This window comes from Mustelus asterias, chromosome 16 (assembly GCF_964213995.1).
Source record: "Mustelus asterias chromosome 16, sMusAst1.hap1.1, whole genome shotgun sequence".
Classification (NCBI taxonomy): Eukaryota; Metazoa; Chordata; class Chondrichthyes; order Carcharhiniformes; family Triakidae; genus Mustelus; species Mustelus asterias.
In genome coordinates, this window is record NC_135816.1 from 53,473,415 (window position 1) to 53,499,511 (window position 26,097).

Here is a 26,097-nt window from a genome sequence, read left to right on the forward strand (position 1 = left end):
ATGAAGTTACTGTGAAATTCCCCGAGTCGCCACACTCCGGCGCCTGTTCACTGCACCTAACCAGCACGTCTTTCAGACTGTGGGAGGGTACCAGAGCACCTGGAGGAAACCCACGCAGACACGGGGAGAACATGCAAACTCCACACAGACAGTGATCCAAGCCGGGAATTGAACCTGGGCCCCTGGCATTGTGAGGCAGCAGTGTTAACCACTGTGCAAAGGACAAAGGAGTTAGAATCATAGAATCCCTACAGTGCAGAAGGAGGCCATTTGGCCCTCCGAGTCTGTACCTACTCTCTGACAGAGTAGTTTACTCAGGCCTCCTCCCCTGCCCTATCCCCGTAACCCCACATATTTACCATGGTTAATCCATCTAACCTAGACATCTTGGGACACTAATAGGAAATTTAGCATGGCCAGTCCACCTGACCTGCGCATCTTTGGAACTGTGGGAGGAAACCGGAGTACCCGGAGGAAATCCATGCAGACACTGGAAGAATGTGCAAACTCCACACAGACAGTCACCCAAGGCTGAAATCAAGCCTGGGTCCCTGGCGCTGTGAGGCAGCAGTGCTAACCACTGCACCGCCCTAGTCTCCTGGCCAATATTCATCCCTCAATGCCAAAACAAATTGATTATCCGGTCATTATCACAATCACTGTTAGTGGGAGTTGGCTGAGCACAAATTAACTGTTGCACAATAACAGTGAATACATCTCAAAAAGTAGTTCATTCACTTCAAAGTTCTTTCAGACATCCGGCGGTGTGAGAAAAGCTATACAAATGCAAGTCTTTTTATTCAACAGGTGTCACTGAAACAGATGATCTTGTTGTCATTACTGTTAGTGGGACCTTTCTGAAAGCAGATACAGAAATCGTACTGAAATTAAAGCACTGAAATTCTGATTTATAAACCAAGACTTTTTTTCTCTCTTATCCAGGGAATATCTGATACACCACCCCCTCTCCCCACAACACCACCACCTGAAGATTATTATGAAGAAGCTGTTCCATTAAGCCCAGGAAAGGTTCCTGAGTATATCACCTCTCGCAGTAGGTATCTTGTTCATGTGAGGAGGAAGCACCCGAATCTTTCATCATTTATTTTGAAGTGACAAAGCTGTTCTTTTCTTATCAAATAATTGAAATAGTGAGCCGTCTGTATAAACCTTCAGCATCAGACATGCTGGATTCAAATGGCAAATAAAACATAGGATTAATGGCCGGAACTCTACCACCTCGCCTGCCACGGAATCGGCACGGGCGAGGGTCCAACAATGGAAATCTCCGTTGACCTTGGATGGGACTTTCCAGTCTTGCCCAAGCGAGGCCGTAAAATCCCGCACATTATGTTGCTTCTCTGGTTTTCCTTCATCTTACAAACCTCCCCTGAATGAGGAGAGTGTGTTTTACCTCTGATCGTAAGTACAATTAAATTGATGTTTACCGAGGTAGCAAAGTGTCATACTGTTGGGCTAGCAATCCAGAGGTCCAGAATAATGATCCAGGGATATGAGTTCAAATTGCACTGTGGCAGCTGAGTAATTGGAAGTCAATTGATTTGATTTGATTTATTATTGTCACATGTATTGGGATTCAGTGAAAAGTAATTTTTCTTGCACGCTATAGAGGCAAAACGCACCATTCGCAAAGTACATAAGGGAGAAGGAAAGGAGAGGGTGTAGAATGTAGTGTTGCAGCTACAGGTAGGGTGAAGAGGAAGATCAGCTTAATATATGGTAAGTCCATTCAAAAGTCTGATGACAGCAGGGGAGAAGCTGCTCTTGAGTCGTTTGGTACGTAGTTTCAGACTTCTGTATCTTTTTCCTGACGGAAGAAGGTGGAAGAGTGTATATCCAGGGTGCATGGGCTCCTTGACTATGCTGGCTGCTTTCCGAGGATTAAACAATATCAGGAATTCAAAAACCTATATCAGTAAAAAGTGACCACGAAACAACAGAATTGGTGCTTAAAAACCCACAGGATTTCAGTGAAGGAAATTTGACATTGGTCGGAACTTCCTGGTTGTTAAAATCTGTGGGATTTTCAGGTCCCTCCAACAGCGTGTCCGTGCCTCAGTTTTTTTCAGTACATTCGACGGGAAACTCAGTTGACAACGACGGGACCAGAAGATCCTGCCGCCTGTCGATGGCGGGCTGCCTCACGCCACCGTGAAACACCAGCAGGTTGCAGGTTAAATCCTGCCCATTCTTATCAAGCTAGATGTATACGTGACTCACAGCAATGTGGTTGACTCTTAACTGCCCTCGGAAATGGCCTGGCACGGCATTGAGTTGTAATTAAGAAGGTGGCTCACCACCCAAGGGCAATAAATTCTGACCTCACCATTGGTGCCAACATTACGTGAATGAAAAGAAAACAGACATGGGCCTGAAATTTTCACGCTATTTTCTTCTGAGCTGGACGAGCGTAAAACTGCACGAGAAGATGTCGGGCACGTGTCCCAATGTCTTTGCGCACTCACAGACAATTGGGAACCTAGTTAATTCCATCATAGTGTAATCAACTAGAATTTAATGTTGCCGGTGCGATTTTTAGATCGGCGCACGGGCAGGCGGCCATCCCATTATTTCACTTTTCTCATTTAAGGGTGGGGTAAAAGAAGGCTGGAGCTTTGGCTATCTGAGGAACTCAGGTGAGAGTTTGCTTGTGTCTTGGGATATCAGACGTTTCCCTATGTTTTCTTGAAGTATTTGCTTTGCTAGCACTTTGCCGAGGACTTTTTTTGTCAACTCTGCCGAAGCCTTCTGCACATTGCAATCTTCAGAGCAGGGGGAAGTGCCATCTGCAATTCAGCAGATGGAGTTTCTATACTCCACGCGGAGCGCCTCCCCTGAGAGGAAACAGAGGGGCCAAAAGGAGAGAAGGCCAGCCATCACGTCGTGGGTCCCACCCATTCCATTTTTTTTTCTAAGAGCTTGAAACTTTGGCGGGAAAAGTCACCAAGGCAGTTCTGCTTTTCTCATTCAAGACAATGGCGGAATTTTCCATTCTTTGCACAAAGTACTGGCTGAGGCGAGAAAACTGGTGTGCAGCTCGGAGGCTGCACAGCTGGCTTTTCTCCCAGACAATCCAGTGTGCCGGGGTAGTGCCTGGCCATGACCCTCTCCCCCCCCCGGGGACTATACTTATCTTTGCGCCCCTGGCCGAATCCCCCTCACCCGGTTTCCACTTTTAAAAACTTGTTGTAAACTTTGTCGACGTGATGTCACATCGGCAATGGGGGAGATCTCAATGTGCAGGGTTCAATGTGGTGGGAAAGTCTTTTAATTATATTATAATTTATTTAAATGAACCTTACTACATCACTGGTGGGGTGTGGGAGGGGGAACGGCGGGGTGATTCGGAAAACGAATCGCTGGCGAGATTCTTGTTTCCCAACTCTCTCAGAATTTTGTGCCCAGATCTGCACCGTTCCTGCTCACGGCAAACATAAGCACAAAATTGCAGACAAGGTTTTGAAATTAAATCATAAAGTTCCACCCTATGAGTCTGTAACTTGTTAGCCACATTTATAATGTTGCTTGCAGTTGAAGAGAATGATTCAATCAAACGTACATGGCCCAAAGTCCGGAGTGATGAATGGTTGTTTTATAATGGTTAAATTTCTTTATTATTTATGTTGAAATGCTTCAATCCACTTATATACTTGACCACAAAAATAGGCCAAAATCTTACTGGCACCATGCAGTTGTTCAGCCAGGACTGCCTGCAGGGGATAGAGCAGACAGGCAGTTGAAACTTGCTTCAAGAAGGCTTGTTGAACAACTCCCAGGTCAGTAAGATACAAGTACAGGATCAACCAAGCTCCTCTTCAGTGCAGACTTACAACTCTTCAACCTTTAAATATTTATGCTGTTAATAAAATATCGTAATGTAAGCAATGTCTTAAGTAAACCAGAGAATACCACTTTCTCAGGACCCCATTTTGCAGCTACAGGAGTCTGCAATCTGTGTTTGATTAAAACTCTTCTGCAAAGGGTTTGCTTTCACAATGATGTCCCTGGTCGTCAAAATAATCTTGTACTAAACAGATGGCCACTTTTTAAATTACCAATATAATCTGGGTTCTACACGGCAAATTGGATTGTTGTTAACCAGGTTGTGGAATGAAGCAGTAGACTTAATGTCATCAAATAAGATAATAAATTTAATAGGCTTCTCTGAAGCTTTGCTGCTTCTCTCACTGAACTGAGATAGGTACTGTCCCATAAATTAACGATGAAGACATTTGCACATTTCCTCTCCCAGGGATTGTAATGACACTGAAGTAAATTTTGCTTCAATGTTATACCCGTGTAAAAGTGAAATGTGTCCATTGCATCAGAATGCCTGGAATACTGATTGCTTACTCAGTGCAATTTTGACTCTAAAAGTGATAACACTTTTGCATCAGAAATAAAGTAATTGCCTAGAATACCTGCGGAGTCTGCACGTTCTCCCCGTGTCTGCATGGGTTTACTCCGGCCATAGTCCGAAAGACATGCTGGTTAGATGCATTGGCCATGCTAATTTCTTCCTCAAAGTACCCAAACAGGCACCAGAGTGTGGCGACTAGAGGATTTTCACAGTAACTTCATTGCAGTGTTAATGTAAGCCTACTTGTGACACTAATAAATTTTAAACTCGAGCATGGCCACCTCCTCTTATTCTGTCCAAGCTGAAATAGCTTGTAATGGCCTACATTATCTGGGTGTATGCAGAAGGGTACAGGTCTTTGCCTGAATTATTTAATTTAAGGGACCCCACAACCCCCACAAGATGCTTGGGTCCTAATACTAATTGTTCTTTCTATTCAAAGAGATGAAAAATTAAATGTACTCAAATTGAACTATTTCAGGTAAAGTAACAAATTTCTTTTGGGTGGGCAATTAGCTTGCTGTAGTATTGCCAACAAAGAGACCACACAGGAATGGAATTGCTTTCACACAGGAGACAGGAATTGTTTTGAAAATATCTAAACCTTTCATGGTCCCTTTACCCTGATTTGCCATAACAAGTTCAATCCCTAACATTTCAGCAATGGATAATATGATTTGTGATGTCGTTACGGTGATTAACCCACTGCATAATTTCTAATCTGGTGCCTAAGAATCTAAGTATTACAATGGCTGGGCCATTGCCCCGGCATATCTCTCACCTATTTTCTCCCTCTCCAGAATTCCTACAGTAGAGAAGGAGGCTATTCGGCCCATCGGGTCTGCACCAACAACAATGCCACCCATGCCCTATCCCCGTAGCCTCATGTTTACCCTGCTAATCCCCCTGACACTAATGGTCAATTTAGCATGGTCAATCAACCTAACCCGCACATCTTTGGAGTGTGGGAGGAAACTGGAGCACCCAGAGGAAACCCACGCAGACATAGGGAGAATGTGCAAACTCCACACAGACAGTGACCTGAGGCCGGAATTGAACCCGGGTCCTTGGTGCAGTGAGGTAGCAGTGCTAACCACTGTGCCATCCAAACCTGTGACTTCTGCCACTAAGAAGGACAAGAGAAGCAGATTCATGGGAATACTATCAGCTGCAAGTTCTCCTCCAATTTACACACCATCCTGACTTGAAACTATCGCGCCATTCCTTCACTGTTGTAGGGTCTAAATCTTGGAACTCTCTTTCTAATAGCACTGTGGGTGTTCCTACACCACGTAGACTGCAGCAGCTCAAGGAGGCAGCTCACCACCACCTTCACAAGGGTAATTTAGGATGGACAATAAATTCTGGCCTTGTCAGTGACACCCACATCCCATGAACGCATATGAAAAAAAATGAAGTGTATCTGCTTCAAATCCTTACTGAGGGAAAAATCTGCAGTGTGATACTCTTGAAGATTTATTAGCTATCCGATGAGATCTTTCCCAGGTACTTTTGTATGCTACTATATTGTTCTTTCTGGACAATGATGGACAGAACTGTAATATCATCCAGCTCAGGCTGGGGCACAAAGAGATTCACTAACTTCAGATGATTTATATTTCTTTCATCTTAAATCCCATTGCGTCCAGATTTTCCAGCTTAACATCTAAGGAAATACTAGATAATTTTTTATAAAAACAAGAATAAATGAATGAGCTGGTCATGGTTTAATGCGTTTCTTGTTTGTAGTGACAGCTTTTTTAAGTTTGGAATGCTGCATGCTATTTTGTAAGGGAATGGGATTGTTTAAGAATTACAGAGGAAGCTCAGCATTGTGGCTTTTGATGAATGTGTTGAAGTCGGAGAACAAAGCATGACATTTTTCATTTATATTGCTCTTGTGCAGGTGGGGGAGGGGAAGGAGTAAGAAATCCAGCCTCCTATGTATTTTGATCTGAAAATGCGGCAACTATCCTCGAGTGGTTTCTCTGTGTGTTGGCATGAAAAAACCTCCACCCCACCCCCACACCACCATCTGCAAATTCTTCCACCCTCCTTGTATTGTTCTTGTGTGTCTTAAGAATATTGCATATGTTTTATATTGTCTTACGTTTTATCAATAACCAACACTCAAAACGATATGCTTCTAACAATTAGGTTTAAAAGGATAATATACAGCAGTCACATGATATGTAACTAAGGTGAGATTCCAACAGGTTACCATGACAACAATATTCTTGCTGCATTTAGGTTTTGTCCTGCACTGTGTTTCCGTTTGTATAATGTGGCAAGCTGGGAACAGGGACATGCAAGTAACATTCCCTATAAACTGCACAACCGCACAGCAACGCAAAGGTCCCCATGAATGCCGCATACATGTCGGACCCTGTGGTGATTGTCCCTTTAAGGGCAACACAGCAGAGTAAGGATCAGATGGTCTGTGTGACCAATTGTGACTCAGTAGGCAGGGTTTTCCGGCTGCGCTCGCCCCAAGACTGGAAAATTCTGCCCGAGGTCACGGTTGGTGTCCCGCCCACAACAATTCTTGTGGCGGGCGGGATGGTAAAATTCCACCCACTGTATGCAATCACCCCATGGAGAGAGAGAGAGGCTCCTCAGCAGAGACATTTTGGGAGCCAGCTACAGCCATGCGGCTGCAGTACAATTCTTATTATTAAACATCTTTTATGTTCATTAATGAAGTCTGTACAGGCAACTTTACTGACCGGTTAAGTCATCGTGCACATCCATGCAAAAGACATCAAACAGGCCACACACTTCAATAAATGACCTACACACTTCAAGAAAAAATTGGAAGGAATGTTTCTTGCAAGTTCTAGATTAAGCTGCAGAATGAGATGAGGAATGGTTCTGAAACACAAAAGGGCTGATGAACTATGTAGGAAGAACAACCCTTATCGGAAATCTAGTGAGGTGTGAACAGTGCCTTAAGAGATCCTTTATATCTCCACCTTCATAACCTCCATCCCCCACGCCCCCATCCCCACCCATCCCTTCCATTTCAGCTCAAAAGTTGTGTTTTGTTACATTAATCTCTAACCAGGATTCTGCAGGAAAGTCAGATGTGAGCCTACTCCTATATCCATTATTCATTAGAGTCCTTATTTTACGTTATCTAAATACCTGTCATTTGTAAACCTTATTTAAGTCAGGCAAACAAAAAAGTTAGGAATTGGGTGCAAAAAGATTTTACAAATTAGAATTGTTAAACCAAAAAAGACAATTTCTAAAAAATTATAAGATCTAATATGTTCTTTAAATTAAAAATTTGGTACAAATGTTAGCAGGAGAACAATCCTGACCACGTAAAATTGTTTAAAAAAAGGCTGCAATCGTGCCATATGACGTATTTGATTTCCAGTCTGTGCTGAATTAGCTGATATCAGCTGGGGAAAACACAATTTGCCTTGGCCTCCCTGAGCATGGAAGACAAAAGCTCCCTTCATTGCCACCCAATGATTTACTAATGGAAAGCGTGTGCCTGTGGATATCAGTTAAAGAAAGGAATGGGCTCAAGAGTGATGCCCCCCCACCCCATGGGAGAATAGCTAACAAAGCTGAGCTAACGAATGCAGAATCACTATCTGAGCAAGGGAGGAGAATGCAGCCAGCACTGTGGAAGTGTACGCAGTGAAGAAAGGGGGCTGGGAGAACAATGACAAAGAAGATAATTCTGAGATACTTTCTTTAGAAAAAATGTTGAGGGGATTATTAAAATATAAAGGTGTTTAACAAATTCTCTATGGCTGTGTCCTTAAATAAAGATAGTGGTCAAATTTGAAACCTAGTTAAACTGGTATATGACTTTCCATTAGTAAATAAAGTATTATGAAAAGGACAGATGGTAAAATATCTATCAGGCATTAAGATAATCCTCAAGGAAACAAGTGAGGAATAATGAGACTCCATTAATATTTTAGGAACTAAAAAGGATGTATTTGAGGGTTGTAAGAAATAGGAACATAGAGTCAAAAACGTGTAAAACATGGAAATAGAATATTGCACGAGTTGAACATTGTTGGAGAGCAAAATGAGCGAAATGGTCAAAAATGTTATGCAATCAACTTTAACTGAAAGACCACATGGCCCTCAAAAACAGCTTGATTAAAAACTTCTAAGAATAATGTCCTAGTAACTTAGTGGAATTATTTGAGGGATTTTTATACTGCTGTTTAGGGGAACCTTGCTTTCCACAATTTGGCTGTCACGTTTTCTACATTATAATAGTTTCCCCGCTTCAAAAGTACTGCATTGGCTGTATAGGGCTCTGGGACATTCTGAGATTGTGAAGGATACCGTATAAATAAGTCTTTTTTTTGCATGACACTTTTAGTTAGTCAACATGATCAGCGCTGTGTTAAAGTTTTTTTTAAAAAAGGTATTTTTCTAATATGTATTAATAGCTTTCCTTTTTTCCCCCAGACAGTTCCAGTCCACCAAACTCTATCGAGGACGGCTACTATGAAGATGCTGACAATAATTATCCACTTACCAGGATCATTGGAGAACATAAGCATTCATGTAGTTATATAATATTTCATTTTTATATTGTCCACTTGCGTAAATAAGCTTCAGTATAAATAAGACAGTAGCTGGTATGTTGTAACTCATATTTGATGCTTCACAAGGAGCTCATGACATTAGGTTTTTAGAAATTGTGAGCAGGAACTCCCAACTCCATTTACAACAATTTTTGGAGAGTGGCATGATTCACACAGGAGAGAAACACAAACAGATGTGCTGAGTTCAAATAGACTTCATTTTGACTATTGCAAGGGCCTTAACCAACAGCATATGATTCATGTATTGATGGATAGACATAAATACTTTTGATGGGTGTATAAGGTCTATAAAACTGTCACAATGTTTTTTTAAATCTCCTGCTCTTTAAACTTAACAAAAAACAGACTGTAACTGTTAGTGAGAGTTAAATAAAAACCTCTACTGCCCTGCTTGGATTAACAGACCATCTGCTGCAGGTTAGAAAAAAATTGTAGCATCTGGACATGCAGTTTGAAAAGAGTTCTTTGTTGACATTTCTCCAAGTGCGACAATGATATCATTCTGAATGCTTGGGTGACAAAAATGGCAAATATCTCACCAGAGCATTCTGAGTTGACAGATTGGTAGTTCAAAGAGGCTGTTAAAGGATTAACTGTCTTTGTGGTGTCTCAGTGGAAGGTTATTTGTCTTTACAAGAGATTAAGCACTTGAGATTTAAAAGCATTAAATGGGTTTCATGAATGGGAAACTTAATTTTCTCTATCATATGTTTATAAGCGAGAGCTCTTTTACAATGTTACAAGCTTTCTTTCAACTTCATGGGCCTTGAGGTCTGCCCATGGTGGATGCTGGGTGAGTAGTTATGGAGCTGGAATGGAGATCATCCAGAGCCATGGGTGTGAGTGGGGATCACGAGTTGGCATGGAGGGTTTTAAAAAAAGGGTATGAGGGATAAATGAGCAGGGGAAAACCAGTTTGGGGTTGAAGATATGAGAAGGATGAGTGCTAGAGGACTGAACAGCTTCAGAAACAAATGGAATAAAGTCCCAGAGAACCAAAGTGGATTTTCTAACCAGCTCGCTTCAACACACGCTTACTGCTGTGGCTGCCAATGCTCTGCTTCCGCGGTTGGCGGGTCTGACACTATCCCGCACCTAGCTCTTATCGAACTGAATGCACAATTCAGGGTACTTTTTACTGAGGCCCGTATTGAGAGAAATCAAAGAAACAAAAGACAATATGAAGTAGAGAATTGAATATGTAGAAAAAGAAGCACATGGGGGAGCAGACTCCGGTGACATGGGAATCTAGTGGAAGAAGGAATAAAGGAAGCAGATAGACACCAACAGTGCAGGTCATCCCACCGGTTGTTCTCAGTGCTCACTCCAAGTAGCCCACCCCAACCTTGAAATACTGCCATGTCCATCTCACATTGCCAGAGCTGACTGTCAAAGAGAAAATTAGAACTTTCTTTGAGGTCTGAAGTTGTTACAAGTTAAGGCCAGAGATAATGCGCCGAACAGAAAGATAAAATGCCTTTCCTCAAGCTTATGCTAAACTTCACTGAAACAGTTTAGAATGGCAAAAAAGGAGAAGTTGGGAGGGAGTGGAATGGAGAATTGAATTGGCAAGTGACTGGGAGCTCAGGATTACAAGCAGAATGGAAGTGTCCAACACAACTCATTGTGTTTGTTTCAACCAATATAGAGCAACAATACAAGTTATTAGGTTGGACGATTATTGCTGCACAATTGTAACTTCATTTACTCAAATATCAGAAACATTTTTAAAAGGTTCACCCCAAATTTGACAAGGGAGGTTTTCATAAGCAGGGTTGTTGGGGGAACGAGTTTCAGTTGGAGAACCCATAACTAGAACTTTTACCCTACCGAGAATTCTTTTTATTCCCACCTGCTGCTGCATTAATGGGAGCGTGGTGGGGAGCAAACGTATCTGATGCTAGGGATGGTCTGGTACCTGATCTTGGCAATGGGGGTAGGCTAGGGGTGATCCAAACTCCATCAACAATGGGGATTGGGAGTCAATAGATACAAGATCTAATGACCAGGGTTAGAGTCCAAAGATGTGCAGATTAGGTGGATTGGCCATGCTAAATTGCCCTTTGGTGTCAGGGGAATGAGCAGGGTAAAAATGTGGTGTTATGGGGATGGGGCCTGGGTGGGATTGTTGTCCATCCAGGCTCGAATGGCCAAATGGCCTCTTTTGGAACTATGATTTTGTGAGCTATTTTACTCTGGACTTGAGGTCCATAGCATCTCGCAACTCCTCATTTCTTTTCATTTCATTCAATTTTCCAAATATTTTAAATTATTTCACAAAATCTTTAAAGGAATGATTAGTGAAACCATTTGAATTTGGATGAAAATGATTCCTCACTCTTATATGTCAGGTGGTGAGTTTATAAAGAGTTTAAAAATGGTTTTTAAAACTTTAAACGGGAAGCTTAAGGCTCACCACAGAGGTAACGGCACCCTACCATGCAAAGCCCCTCGATGCACTCCTAGATTTGAATGTCATTCAAACTCCAGAACCATCAGCAGTGTTGCCAATTCTCAGCTGGGTTATTGGGCGTAACACTCAAAGAAAGTAAAGCATTCCACTGGGAGAACAAAATACTATGGGAAGACAGCACTGACAGCACAATTGCAGAGTAGTGCTGATGATGGCATTAGAAAAGTCAGCAGCAGAAGCTTCATACGCACAACATGACATTTAGAGGATGAGTGGTTCCCATCTAAACTCATATCATGTTCGCTGACTCTTCTCTCAGAGGGTTTCACAAAATTATGAGGATTTATGGCCTGGTGGAGATGTGAGCATTATAAAGTACAAAGGATATGATACACGGTTGTAATATTCCGCAAAGTAAAGACTTTAAAACAAATACAACTTACAAAAGATGTGAACTAAAAATGGGAAATGCTGGCAAATACACAGAAGGATCATTATCATCTGATACTGGAAAAGATGGATTAACGCTATAGATGTGGACACTGTGACTATGGAACACTTCCTGCTCGCAGTGAAACCCACATTATATTCACAACTTTAAACTGTGACCATTCTCCTCCATCTTGACCTTTTTTATAATCCAAAACATTTTTGTCCCTATGCAACCACCCGCCCCCACACACCACCACACCCCCCCCCCCCCTCCCCACACTGGGCCATCTGTCACTTGTTCTTCAGTTCTGCTTTCACTGAGCACTGATCTTTGTTCTCCTATTAACGCATTCTGCTATCTTACTTTACTTATATCAACACTTTCTTTCACCCTTCACACCGCCATTAACGCTTCCTCTGTCTCAAGCCTCGCACATCTTTGTTGCAATCTCTCCTAGCTCCCACCTATCACTGACGTTCTACTCTGCTCTGACTGCTCCACCCCCTCTTATAATTCAACACGTTTCTCCCTCCCTTCAGCTCTGAGGAAGGGTCATACGGACTGAAAATTATGGGCAGGACTTTACCGCCTCATTCATCCCCTAACCGTAAAATCCCACACGAAGTTAGAACCATAGAAAATTACAGCTCAGAAACAGGCCTTTTGGCCCTTCTTGTCTGTGCCGAACCATTTTTTGCCTAGTCCCACTGACCTGCACTTGGACCATATCCCTCCACACCCCTCTCATCCATGAACCCATCCAAGTTTTTCTTAAATGTTAAAAGTGACCCCGCATTTACCACTTTATCCGGCAGCTCATTCCACACTCCCACCACTCACTGCGTGAAGAAGCCCCCCCTAATATTCCCTTTAAACTTTTCTCCTTTCACCCTTAACCCATGCCCTCTGGTTTTTTTCTCCCCTAGCCTCAGCGGAAAAAGCCTGCTTGCATTCACTCTATCTATACCCATCAAAATCTTATACACCTCTATCAAATCTCCCCTCAGATTTGATAGAGGTGTAAATCTTTCCATGGCCCACCCCTTGCTCGCTTCGATTCCCATGGCGGGCGGGGCATAAATTTCCAGCCATTAAGTCTGTTCCTCTCTCCACAGATGCTGCCAGACCTACTGAGGTTTTCCAGCATTTTCTGTTATTTAATTTGAATTCACACAACTCTACTGGATTCTGACCCACTCTATGCAAGAAGGCTGTTTCACACAGGGCAGGGTTCATGTGCCATCAGCTTTCTTTCTTTTTCTTGTTCATTGTCTCCTCTCCCCATCCTCATATGCTCCATTCTGGCATATGACTGGATTGACGCTGCTCTCAGGCCAGTCAGTACTTTGCCCAAGTGGATACATACATGCAGACTTTGATGGATAATTTGACAAAGGGGCGGGAAGGTGGGCGGTGGCAGTATTACGGCCAAGCCTGAACCTATTCTCAGTTCATGTTCACAGGTGTACGCTTCCAGCCTTATGTCTTCATAGATTCTCAAAGTCACCTTTTCTGACATCAAAGCAATTTTTGTTTCTGAGTTATATATTGCCTGGTATCAGTTGCAATATATATTCATGCAGCTGAGCACAAAAAAAATCATATTAAGAAAATAAGCTAATGTATTTAGGATAAACATTTCTTTAAATGAAAGTCAAATCAGGAACTCCGTTCCATTTGACTCAGTGCTTGTGTTGAGTGAGTAAAGAATGTAGAATGCTGATACACCATATAGAATCATGGGTAGAATTCTCCGGCCCTTCCTGTCAGCGGGATTTTCCAGTCCCGCCGAAGTCAATGGATTTTGAATGGCGCGTTGCACTTTATGGTCCCACCCCTATCCCGACAACATCATAAAATTCCACCCGTGTGTTCATATAGTGAGTGTTCTAAAAATAGGAGAGAAGCAAAGAATAATAAAAGACTAGAGTACTAAGCTTAATAAAAACAGTACGTGATATCGAACACTCCTTCGAACTGCGACTTGTCAAACATACCAGAACTGCTGAATCTCTGACAGATTGTATTGCTTTGTTGAACATATACTAATTTCTTCACACAGATAATGACTCGGATGTAATGAGCAGCTCCTATGAATCATACGATGAAGAGGAGGAAGATGGGAAAGGTCAACGGCTGACCCATCAGTGGCCCTCCGAGGAAGCCTCCATGGACCTGGTGAAAGACTGCAGGATCTGTGCCTTTCTGCTGAGGAAGAAACGCTTTGGGCAGTGGGCCAAACAGCTCTGTGTCATTAAGGAGAACAGGCTACTGGTAAATTGATAAACTTTAAACTTGGAAGGACTAACCACTGAAACATTAAAATTTTAACCAATTAGCTGATGGGTCCCCATGGAATATTTTTGGAAGTTAGTCAAAATAGCCATATGTCTTTATTTATAAATCTAAATATACTTTTGAAGTGTGAACTGTACTTTTTAGGAGATATGTTAGTAACATGAGGCATGACATCCCATGTAATTGGACCCTTTTACCTGTTTAACCTAAAGACCTGAGGTCCTTTTAATTCAATTTTTCGCTAATTAATTAATGAGCTGCCAAGAAATATCAAGGAGCTCATGGCTTTAAAATATGCTCTTTCTGAGTATCTGATTTTGTTAATGGTGATGAGCTAGGAACCAAAATAATGGATCCGTTCACCACATTATTGCTACTGGAAAAGTAATTAAAATTACTTCAGGATGTGACTAGGAGTGTCCCAAAAGGATCCATGTTGGCACCTCAATTGTTCACATTATTTATTAATGACTTGGATAATGGCATAGAAAGTCATATATCTGAATTTGCTGATGACACAAAGTTAGGCAGCACTGTGGACAATGTAGATGATAGCAGAAGATTACAAAGGGATATTGATAGACTGAGTGAATGGGCAAAACTGTGGCAGATGGATTTCAATCTAAGCAAGTATGAGGTTATTCATTTTGGACCAAAAAAGGATAGATTAAAGTACTTTCTAGTTGGTATGAGGTTAAAAACTATAGATGTCCAAAGAGACTTGAGGGTTCAGGTGCATAGACCTTTAAAATGCCACAAACCAGTGCAGAAAATAATCAAGAAGGCTAATGGAATGCTGGCCTTTATATATAGAGGACTAGAATATAAGGGTGCAGAAGTTATGCTGCAGCTACTCAAAATCCTAGTTAAAACTAATAGAAGTACTGTGAGCAGATCTGGGCACCAACCTTAGGAAGAATATATTAGGAGTGAGGCATAGGTTTACAAGAATGATGTCTAGCCTTCAGGGGTTTAATTATGAGGCGACATTATACAGATTAGACCTGTGTTCTCTAGAATTTAGAAGGTTATGGGGTGATCTGATCAAAGTCTTCAACATAATAACAAGAAAAGACAGGGTAGATAAAGGTAAACTATTTCCAATGGTTAGACATTCTAGAACTAGGGGGCATAGTCTAAAAAAATAGGACCAGACTGTTCAAGAGAGATGTTAGGAAGCACTTCTACACACAAAAGGGTGGTAGAGGTTTAGAACTCTCATCCACAAATGGCAGTTGATGCTAGATCAGTTGCCATCTCTAAATCCGAGATGGATAAACATTGTTAAGTAAAGGTGTTAAGGGATATGGACCAAAGGCAGGTGTATGGAATTAGGCCAGATCAGCCATGATCTCAATGAATAGCAGAACAGGCTAGATGGGCTGAATAGCCCACTCTTGTTCCTATGTTCCAATAACAGCACAAGTTGAGAAAAACTTAGAGTGAGGAATTGTGCACTGATGGGGGATGATTGAGCCTACTTGGTACATGATACAGCTGGTTCACCATGCTGAATGCCTCTTGAGTTGCATATGGCTACAGGCCTTATTTGGAAACAAGGGACACCCATGTAACGAATGATGTATTGAGATTTTGGGTAGTTTTCTTTGCTCTATTGCAACAAGTTTGTCGCTCATGCATCTTCTCAGTAAAAAGTCCATGCTTTGCCAATTAAGGCTGAACTGTGTTCACTTTTATACCGTGGATATATGTTCAGCAAAATTAAATTTTAATGCACCCTATTTCCTTTTGACGGTATTCAAGAATTTTTTTTTCTAAATTATTGCAGCAGAAACTTCTGCTTTTCTCTTGGTCAAGAAAGCTTCGTCAGGTGAGATTCTTTTACATACAGAATCACTAGACTACAGAAGGAGGCCATTCGCCCCATCGAGCTAACACTGACAACAATCCCACTCAGGCCCTATCCCCATAACCCCACATATTTACCCTCCCAATCCCCTGACACAAAGGGGCAATTTAGCAAGGCCAATCAACCTAATCCTCACATCTTTGGACTGTCGGAGGAAACTGAAGCACCCGGAGGAAACCCACGCAATTGAGGGGTGAAGGTGCAAATTCCACACAGTCACTCGAGGCCAAAATTGAACCTGGTTCCCTGGCGCTGTGAGGCAGCAATGCTTGCCACTGTGCCACCCACATCCCAGTACCATGCACATAAATTCAGAATATAGCTGGGTTGGAATGCATACCTGCAGTCTGCTCGCTTACCCGGTGCTTGATTGCAAGATGGATGAGTTTAAGAAATGTGAATATAGTTCTAACATTAAAGAATCTTGTTGTGTTAATCTTGTTGAGGGTCAGATTTGGAAGATCCCCTGTTAAGAAACCTTTAATGGACAAATTTCAACCACTTGCGTCTCCTCTAAAAAGACTCGATCACCATTTGACTGAAGCACATAGCGTTGACACATTTCCAAAGCCCTCATTTGAGTTAGGTTAGGTGACATGGCGCAATTCTCCAAGTGGAAAAATGGGATGCGAAATGGCCACATGTGTAAATTAATCAAGGTTTTAGTCTGAACAATAAAGCAATACAAACTATAGTAAGAAAATTAATTTGCAGTTTGAATCTAATCATGAGCATACTTGTGAGGCCAAAGGAGGTTGCTTTTTTTTCTTCAATTGAAATAAGATACAGCAAGAATTAATATTTAAATTAATTCAGCTTGGAAACTGAAGAGAGTTTTGAAATTTCAGTTTACGTTTTTCACTAGGATATACTCCATGCTGACAATGCAGCATTCATGCGCTTGCTGAACAGTGCTATATTTAGTTTGTAGCTCTGGTTTCTATTGAAATAACTTGGGCCTGAATTTTACGTATGGGGCATGCCAGAGGTTGATGCAGATGGGAGTGGATGTGAAACCCATTAACAATGGGGGCGATTTTACCATTTTTATTCTAAGTGCTGGGCGGACTTGAAATTTTGCAGGCAGTCAGATTCGCGCTGAGAGGGCTTAATGCGTCCGAAAGACTGTAGAGAGAGGTAGCGCGCATGTGCGGCCCTCTGATGCTGCATACGCGCATTAGCAGTAGCAAGGGTCTGACAGATGAAGAGAGAGCTATCAGGCCCCTGCTACTGCAGACAGCCTGAAGCACCTTCTTCCACCCCTCCACCCGCTATCGTGGGGGCCCGCAGCCCAAGATACAGCCCCCGCCAAACCCCACCGCCACCCAGACCGATCACGGACCTCTCCCTCCCCCATAGACCGCGGACCTGCTGTTCTTCCCCCGCCGATCACTGCAGAGTTGCAGCGGGCCCCCTCTCCCATTTGCCCCACCCCCACTGGCCCCTCCCCATTAGCCCCACCCCTGATGCTGCCCAGTGGGCATTGCCCAGGTGCCAGGGTGGCACTGCCAGCCTGGTACTGCCCATGGGGCACCCCCCCTCTTGCCCTCTGCCTCCCGAGGGGGCCTCAGTGGCCTCCAGTTCCACTGGCGAGACTAAGTCGACTGCTCCATGTTCGTGAGGAGCATGTCTATCCCTCGCTGGCAAGAACTTTTCCCAGCAAGGTCATAAAGGGGGGCGAGCCCAGGCGATTGAGCACCAGGCTCGCCAAGCAGATGCAAATTCCCATTTTAATAAATTTAAATATATTAACCTGCCTCTCGCCCTTTCCGGTGAGAGGCTGATCGTGACAGATATCCGGCGCTCATAAAATGGCGCCGGCCGCAAAAACCCACACCGATCGCGCTCAGCGCTTTACGGCCCACTTTACCATGGCATCACGCCCGAAAACGGGTACAATGCGATGGTAAAATCACCCCCAATGCATCCAGAGTTGGCCTAACTCTACCCAATGTCTCAATCAGATGGCAGCAGGTTATCCAATACGGGTCTATTTACAAGCACGTTCTTACTTCTCTTCAGCCTTCCTAATTGAATGTATGGAAAGAAAACTATAGAAAGTATTCCAGTTACAGACTTTCAGTGATAACCCCACATATTTACCTCACTAATTCCCCCAAACATACACATCCTGGGACACTAGAGGGCAATTTTGCATGGGCAATTCACCTAATCTGCACATCTTTGGACTATGAGATGAAACCCACACAGACATGGGGAGAATGTGCAAACAGACAGTCACCTAAGGCTGAAATTGAACCCAGGCCCCTGACACTATGAGGCTGCAGCGCTAACCACTGTGCCACCTAACAGCCTCTACGAATTGCCCAAGGCTCTAGAAACTGAGGCGGGCTTTTTAACTATTCGGCACTCGCCCACTTCCGTGGTTACCTCTGAACAGCCACTGGAGGTAATGCACCCGACTCAATCATGGCCTAGCCCCTGGAGCAAAAACCATGTGTGCTGTGGTTGTTTCCAGAGAAATGGATCTGCCGAGTCAGACCTTTTACCAACTTGAGTTTCCAAGCTCAATGTCGAAAATCAAGCCCATGGTTTTTAGTGACTATTAGCTTAAAGGAAATTATGAGGAAAAAATGTTGCTTTATATTGCAGAAATCCCTTCAAAGAAATGCGAATTGAATGAACATTTCTCTTTTCTTAGTGTTACAAGAGTTCCAAAGACCATCAGCCTCACGTGGAGCTGCCGTTGAATGTATGCAATGTTATTTATGTGCCTAAAGATGGACGACGCAAAAAACATGAATTAAGGTTCTCCCAACCAGGAACAGAGGCACTTGTATTAGCTGTACAAAGCAAAGAGCAAGCGGAGGAATGGTTAAAGGTACTCATAACAATTTATGCTATCTGCATGACAAATCATAAATACCAAGATTTTGATATCATATCATTGTGCAAAATATTCTCTCATGTTCCATAGATTTTGAGTCATAGCAAGATCTTTCAGGCTGATAAGAGTGCATTAAAGCTACTATTACATTTCTAATTGCCATATGCTAGCAGAACTTCTGCTAGAGTCTCAAGTAGCAGGTTGCTTTCAGCTCTTATGTTCAGTGCTTTAAGAGCTGCAAATGTTTCACTTGGAAATAAACTGAAGCAATTTCTTACACAAGGGACAGAGATTGAAATGTTCATCTCCTCAACCCCTTTACTTCCCTGATCATTGCAGATCACTGCACTGGAATAATTCTCGAGCACCATTGGTGTCCTTTACCCTGCTGACATTTTAACTAATTTCAAAAGTTCAAAGTGCCAATTCGCTCAGACTATCACTTTAGAATACAAATTAAAGGTGAGTGCAGTAACACAAGACTAAATGTCATAACATTTACAGAATCTATATCATTTTATTGGTTGAAATTACTGTTGCCAATATTATGAGCCAAATGTTGAAAATATTCACATGATATTCTGCTGTCAGCTATTTTAACAGGGATAGTAACCATACCCATTTAAAATAAACTGGTTAATGCTTCTTAAAATAGAAGGCTGAGGGGCATTAAGCAAGCAAGCCAAGCACACATCCACTCATATCAACAACAGTCATTTCTATCTGGACAGGCGTATATTTATTTTTGTCCATTAGCCCGAACTCCACAAACATATCAGCCTCTTCATAAAGGTTTAAGAAAAGAACTAATAACTATGTTAAAATGTCCTTGAGAAATCAGTAGAATGCTGTAAATAAAGTGGGTGTGGATTAAACATTGAAAAGACAGAAGCCATTGCTTTTGATCCTCATTCCAAACTCCATCCCTCTTCCCCGCAGCAGTCTGAGATTAAGTCAGTTTGTCTGCAACCATGGTGTCATAGTCGCACCATCATTAAGACTGTCCATTTCAACACCATAGCATCATCTGATTTTGCCCCTGCCTCAGCCCACCTACTGCTGAAATTCTCCTCATTCATGGCTTTAATATCTGTAGAGTTTACAATTCCAATGCACTCCTGGCTGATCTCTCACTTTCTACCACACTTGAGGTCATCCCAGATTTTGGTATCCGTGCCTTAACTTGCACCAAGTCCCATTCTTCTATCTCCTCTGTGCTCTCTGACCTACGTTGGCTTCAAGTCAAATAACATCTTGATTTTAAAATTCTCATCCTTGTTTTGAAATCCTTCCTTAGCTCGTTCTCTCCTTATCTATGTAATCTCTTTTGCCCCACGATCTCTGAGATACCTGTATTAATCTAATTCTGGCCTCTTGTGCATCCCCAATTGCTCCAAATTGATGGCTGCACCTTCAGTTGCCTGGGCCCTAAACTCAGCCAATCCCTCCCTACACCACTTTTCCCCTTCACGCGCTTTCCTCCTTCAAGGCAGTCCTTAAAACCTACCTCTTTGACGAAGTTTGTGGTCATCTGATCACCAATCTCCTGTGCCTCTGCAATATTTTAGTTTCAAATGCTCCTGTGAAGCACCTTGGGATGTTTTATTATGTTTGAGAATCTATAAAAGATCTAACTTGTTGTATATTATTAGCAGTGGTGTGTGTTGCAGAGAGCTAGGGAGTCCAAGTTGCTATGGTAGCATGCACTTCTACATGCCTGTTGTAATCTGGAGCTATGGAGAGTGATGGTTAGAGACTTCTACTTTCTTTCCATCACGTGGCTGACCAGGAATCTCTCCTACTCTTACCACCGTTGGTGATGTACTGGAAGCATTTACAGGTTGAAAATCAACTCCTTTGGCCACCTTATGAACTCACCTTCCTTGGCCATTAAGTCCTGAGGACAAACTCAAAGCCACAGTTTCTGGCTCGGATGCAGGGACATACCCATTGTGCCACAAGATCTCTGTACTACAGTAGTAGTATGCTGTAAATAAAATAGCTACCAATATTGCACTTTTTGAAAAGAGATGGATTTTGAAAATGCCTTCTCGGGACATATTAAGTACTGTAAAATCATAGAATCCCTACAGTGCCCAGGGAGGCCATTTGGTCCATCGACTCTGTACCGACAACAATCCAACCCAGGCCCTATCCCTGTAACCCCATCTATTTACCCTGTAGGTCCCCCTGACACTAAGGGGCAATTTAGTACGGCAAATCAACCTAACCCACACATCTTTGGACTGTGGGAAGAAACCGGAGCACCCGGGAGGACATTGGCCCAAGGCCAGAACTGAACTCCGGTCCCCCAGCTAACACTGTGCCACCATGTCGCCCACATGGCCACATGTTTTGTACAAACACCAAAGGGTCTTATCCAATAAGTTAAATCATTGTACTATGTAATAAGAGATTATTTGTGATCAAGGGTTTTCAAATCAAATTAAATAGTTTGTAAATATGAGTAGAGGAATGATTCTGTTGACCTTTTGTGGCTGTATTTCTAGGCTGAAATGTAAGAGAGTCTCCTCAAAGAAGCTGTGATCATTTAATTGAAACTCTAGATGGTAAATTAAATCTAATTCAAATGAATTCTCCACAGAACTCTTCTTTGATAGCTGAATATATAACTCCTTATGATGTTCACAAACTTAATAAAGGAAGCAACAAAAAAAAACGATCAAAGGAATAATCATTTTGTTTGAAAGCAAGCGGGCATTGATACGTTCTCACTAAATCCGTTAGTATTTCCATGGAGCATCTTCAGAGTACAGGAGCAAATTAAAAGATTGTGTCCAGAGGATTTTATTTATGTCAGTCCTTGTATCATTGCTTAGGGAAGCAGAGAAAGAAAATAGACACTCTTCCTGGAGTGAATCCTGTTTGTATCGGTTTGAATCATAATCCTAAATATTATTGTCTGATATCTGATCCCTTTGAGTTTTCCACTCTGGTTTTCCTCTGACTGTTAAAAGCTTCTCAGAGGGAATCAGTTACAGTTAGAAAAAAACTTTTATCTCCCCATCGAGATAGCTTGATCCCACACCAGGCCTGTGTGCGATTGTGTGAAATCCTTCCACAGTTTCCTTGCATTGTTTCCCACATGGATTTCGGTGTCAGATCTTTTGAGAAATGCTTGAAGCGGAAGAACAAGCCCTGACAGAACCTCAGCAGATCTGACCACAGGCACTCCACTGACCTAGGTCACCAATGGAAAAATAGTGAAAGCTCATCGTGACTGTTATATAGATAAGCAACTTATACACAAAACATATTTGTGCAAATCAAATATATATATAAAACTTTAAACTTTCCCCAGTGCATTGTTCCATTCCTTCACCACCAGGCCTTTAGTGTTCAAGATGTGCAGGTTAGGTGGATTGGCCATGATCAATGCACAGGGTTACGGCGTTAGAGTGGGGGATTTGGCCAAGGTAGAGTGCTCTTTCGGAGGGTCAGTACACACTTAAAGGGCCGAATGGCCTCTTCTGTACTGTTGGGATTCTATGAAACTGCTCACTCAATATAATGAACTAATCTTCTCCCAAATCCCCAAATCCAGAAGTTTGATATCATAACCCCATTTCCATTTTCTTTGCTCTTTCCTCTTTTCTGTTGGCCAATATGCTTTTCTAATTGAAACTGCAATGCAGATTGTCTTTTATGTTGCCAGTGGGAACTCCAACTTCAATGGTGGTAATTTGAAATAAACTTCCTTTTGACTTCAATGGAAGTAAAAAGTGGGTGTGACGCAAAATGGATTTTTCATGGTTCATGTGATTTGCTTTTTTTCTTTAGATAATTAGGGACATATGCAATCAGTGCAATGGTTCTGAGGGATCAACATCACCACTTTTCCTACCAAAATTAGACTTGGAAAAGGTAAATGTAAGATATGTTTGTGCTGGAATTAATATTTTATGTGAAATAAATACACAAACCATTGAAGTTCAGACCAATTTCACTTCAAAAGTGAGAATTTCATTATATTACACGTGTGTTGTGTGTGCTTTTTTTGGTATTAGATCAAAATGAGGTAAAATTAAATATTTATTTCCCCTGGATTATGTTGATACTAAAAATGTCAGAAGAGTCACACAACCTTGGGACATATTAGGCCCGATTCTCCCATTGTGACCCGCAATTTTTCTGGCGGGTCGGGTTGGGAGATGCGCGTGTCGGCCATTTTGCGGGTTCCCCGCGAGTATTTACTCGCGCATCTCCCAACCGGAAGAAAATGGCACCACCGGGAAGGTGCAGACGTCTGCCAGGAAGTGAGGTAAGTAATTTGAATATGTATTAAATGTAATTTAAATGTCATTTCAATGTGATTATCTGTTCCGTGCCGGCCCCGATAGCATCTCCCACCCTGCCAGGGGTACTTCATTCCGGCGGGATTTCAAGTAGCTTCCCACCTTCAGGGAACCAGCGGGAGACCCCGCCGTAGTGAAGAGAGGGCAATTGGAGCCCCCCAGGGGGTCGGGCAACAGGGGGGTGGTGTCCCCTGGGCGTGGGCACCCTGGCAGTGCCAGCCTGTGCCTCCTGGCACTGCCCATGGGGCAAGTGCCCATGCCCAGGGGGCATTGGGCAGTGCCAAGGTGGCGGTGCCTATTGTGGGCGGGGTCTAGGGATGATAGGTGGTGGTGGGGGGACCCACTGCCACTCTGCATGGGGATCAGTCTGGGCTGGAGGGAGGCCAGCGATCGGGATGGATGGGGAGGCTGGTCTGCTGGGGGAGCCGGCCTGCCTCCCAGGGTGGTCTGACCCCGGGAGGTGGGGGGGGAGGGGTTTATGGGGGGGGCTGCCGGGGTGAGGAAGGTGGTGGATCACCACTGCTGAGGGGTGGGAGGGGGAGGTGGGCTGGACATTGGGGCAGTCCGGGGTGGGTGGGTCAGGGCTGGCCGGGAATGGTTGTGGGGCCACGATCGGGCCGTGTGGCGTGGGGCTGGAGTTGCAGCACTGCAGGAGTCCTTGGCTGGCAAATGGGGAGACTGATCGATCGGGGCCACTGCGCATGCGCAGAGTTCCGGAGCTGTCAGTCTCCGGTATAAATAGGGGGGCCCCGACCCCCCTGGGTTTTTTATGAGATTTCCGATTGTGACCTTTGCATTGCACAGAGTGTGGAGATTCACGTGAGAAGCTGCACTGAAAAAACAGTTGTGATCTAGGACAGTTTTCCCACCAATCCAGCACTTTTGGGAGAATCGCCCCCATTATTGCTGCAAAGGTGATTTAAGTTGCATCACACTTTGGAAGCTCCATTGTAGAAATCGCTTTAAGGTGTCTAAATGACTCTGTGTAGATGCACCATGCTTGTTACACAATCCAAGAAGTCCCTTTTGACATCTGATGTGTGTTAAAGTAGCTGGATTCAGACCTGTCCACAGGATGGAGAACAGGATCAACTGGGTATTACCGCTGATTGCTTTCCAGTCACTCCAGTAGCTGTGGATCCATTGCCACAGTGTAATGTTTCACCCTCAGGAAAAAGGGAACAATAAATGTTTAACTTTTTCGCTACCTTTGATCTCATTCCAGAAAGGCACACACATGACACGTGTAATATAATGAAATTCTGGTCTAAGTTGTGTTCAAGTTCCAGCTTTGCTGTTAAAATGAGGCAGGTTCTCCAGGGAAGAGGAAGAGAAGTGCATCCCTCACATTCCACTTAGTTGAAAGGTGATAATGGTAGAAACCCAGGGGTGGATTATTTTCTCAGCCTCTCTGATTGGGATATAGTAGTATACATGGAGCAGGAAGAGCTAAAGTGAGAGAACTACTTCATTTGTTGGAGTAAAATATATCAAATAATGACAATCACAGAAAACTAAATTAATACGAGCACCTGAAAATAACCATTTTTATATAGTCAAATATGCTAATGAATAGAATAGAAAGAGGTTCAGCTCACACTTAATCAATGCTCTATTAACTAATTGAATTTTCACAATGGTTTACTGCCCAAACAATTACCATTTCTTGACTTTGTATGTGTGTGTGAAGATAGAAGGTGCAATGATTAACCTTTGCTCCAATGAAATCAGTCTACTAGACTACGAGCAAGTTTTCTAAGATTTCTTATGATGTAAGCAGGAGCAGATATTTCTTTCAACAAATCTATTTATCACTTCCTTTTTATTTAGAATCTGTTATACAAGTCCAATCCGAATAGCTAACTAGCAAACAAATCATCCCATTTTATTGCCTCACAAGCTCTAGTGAATGAATTGGCGGCAGATTTGTGCTAACACAATGACGACATAATGCAGAATACCATCTATACAATCAGTACACACAAGATTAAAAATTCAGCAGTTGTTTCCATTAAATCTCAAGTTACCAAACCACTGTTCAGGATGCAAACTATGAATTATTGTTGGATAGTACTGCCAACAAAAGTTATCTGCTGCAAAAGTGTCATTCTCCAGAAAAGTTAATATGAATGTTTATATATTTGCATCATGTTGAAACATATGGTGACTACAACAGACCATAAGTTAGCTGGCAAAGTTATGCATAAGATTTTTTTAAATCTATTGAATAGAAATCTTCCGATGGTTTATGGGCAGAATGTAAAACTTTTATACAGTAGCTATTACCAGATTTATCCAGAAGATTCCTCTCAAAGCATATGAAATAATAAAAGTGAAGTATCTTCAGTGAAAAATAGACACACACAAAGAATGATTTTTCATTACTTTTTTTATCAGAGTTAGCAAAGGCAGGAATTTCAGCTCCATTGTGGGAATTGCTGTTCTTGCTGCTGTCCCATTCACACCATGTTTCTCTAGGCAGATGTCTGAGAAAACAAGAGTAAGGCTTCCTGGTATTGTAAAAACAAAAGATTAATCTTGGTTTCCATGCCTTCCTACAGAGATTATCAAATGAAAAACAGGCCTCAGACGCTGAAAGTGTAGTAACAGGGGAGAACGGATCTCCAGTTAATGGCAGAGAAAGTAGGGAACATGGTAAGTCAGTACACTGCAATGTAAACAGTTGTTTCAAACTCTGTCCTTTCCAGTTCCATTAGTCCTTTTCCAAGCAAGCCCTGAAAGAAACAAAGTAAAATCAATCACTGTGCCACCAATGCAAGTTAACATAAAGTTAAAATATCGCATTTGGGGATTGTAAGCAAATCTCTTGACATTTTTCAATTTTAGCCTAAAATTCTTTTGCCCTTTCCAGGTTTCAGGCTGGATAATTAAGGAGGATTGAGGTGCTAATGTACAGAAGTTACACCAGGCTCGAAAATGCCAACTGGTTTTTTT

At 42.6% G+C, this 26,097-nt stretch overlaps 1 protein-coding gene across 4 annotated transcripts in view; it reads left to right on the forward strand.

The window, feature by feature from the left end:
• afap1l1a (actin filament associated protein 1-like 1a) overlaps positions 1-26,097 on the forward strand; it is a 179,252-nt gene that overhangs the window by 106,608 nt on the left and 46,547 nt on the right. For all 4 annotated transcript variants that reach the window (XM_078231138.1, XM_078231136.1, XM_078231139.1 and 1 more), the window contains 6 exons: positions 943-1,054; positions 8,825-8,923; positions 13,873-14,084; positions 18,641-18,820; positions 22,628-22,711; positions 25,704-25,797. In XM_078231138.1, coding sequence (XP_078087264.1) covers positions 943-1,054; positions 8,825-8,923; positions 13,873-14,084; positions 18,641-18,820; positions 22,628-22,711; positions 25,704-25,797 — 781 coding nt within the window. The remainder of the gene's footprint in view (positions 1-942; positions 1,055-8,824; positions 8,924-13,872; positions 14,085-18,640; positions 18,821-22,627; positions 22,712-25,703; positions 25,798-26,097) is intronic.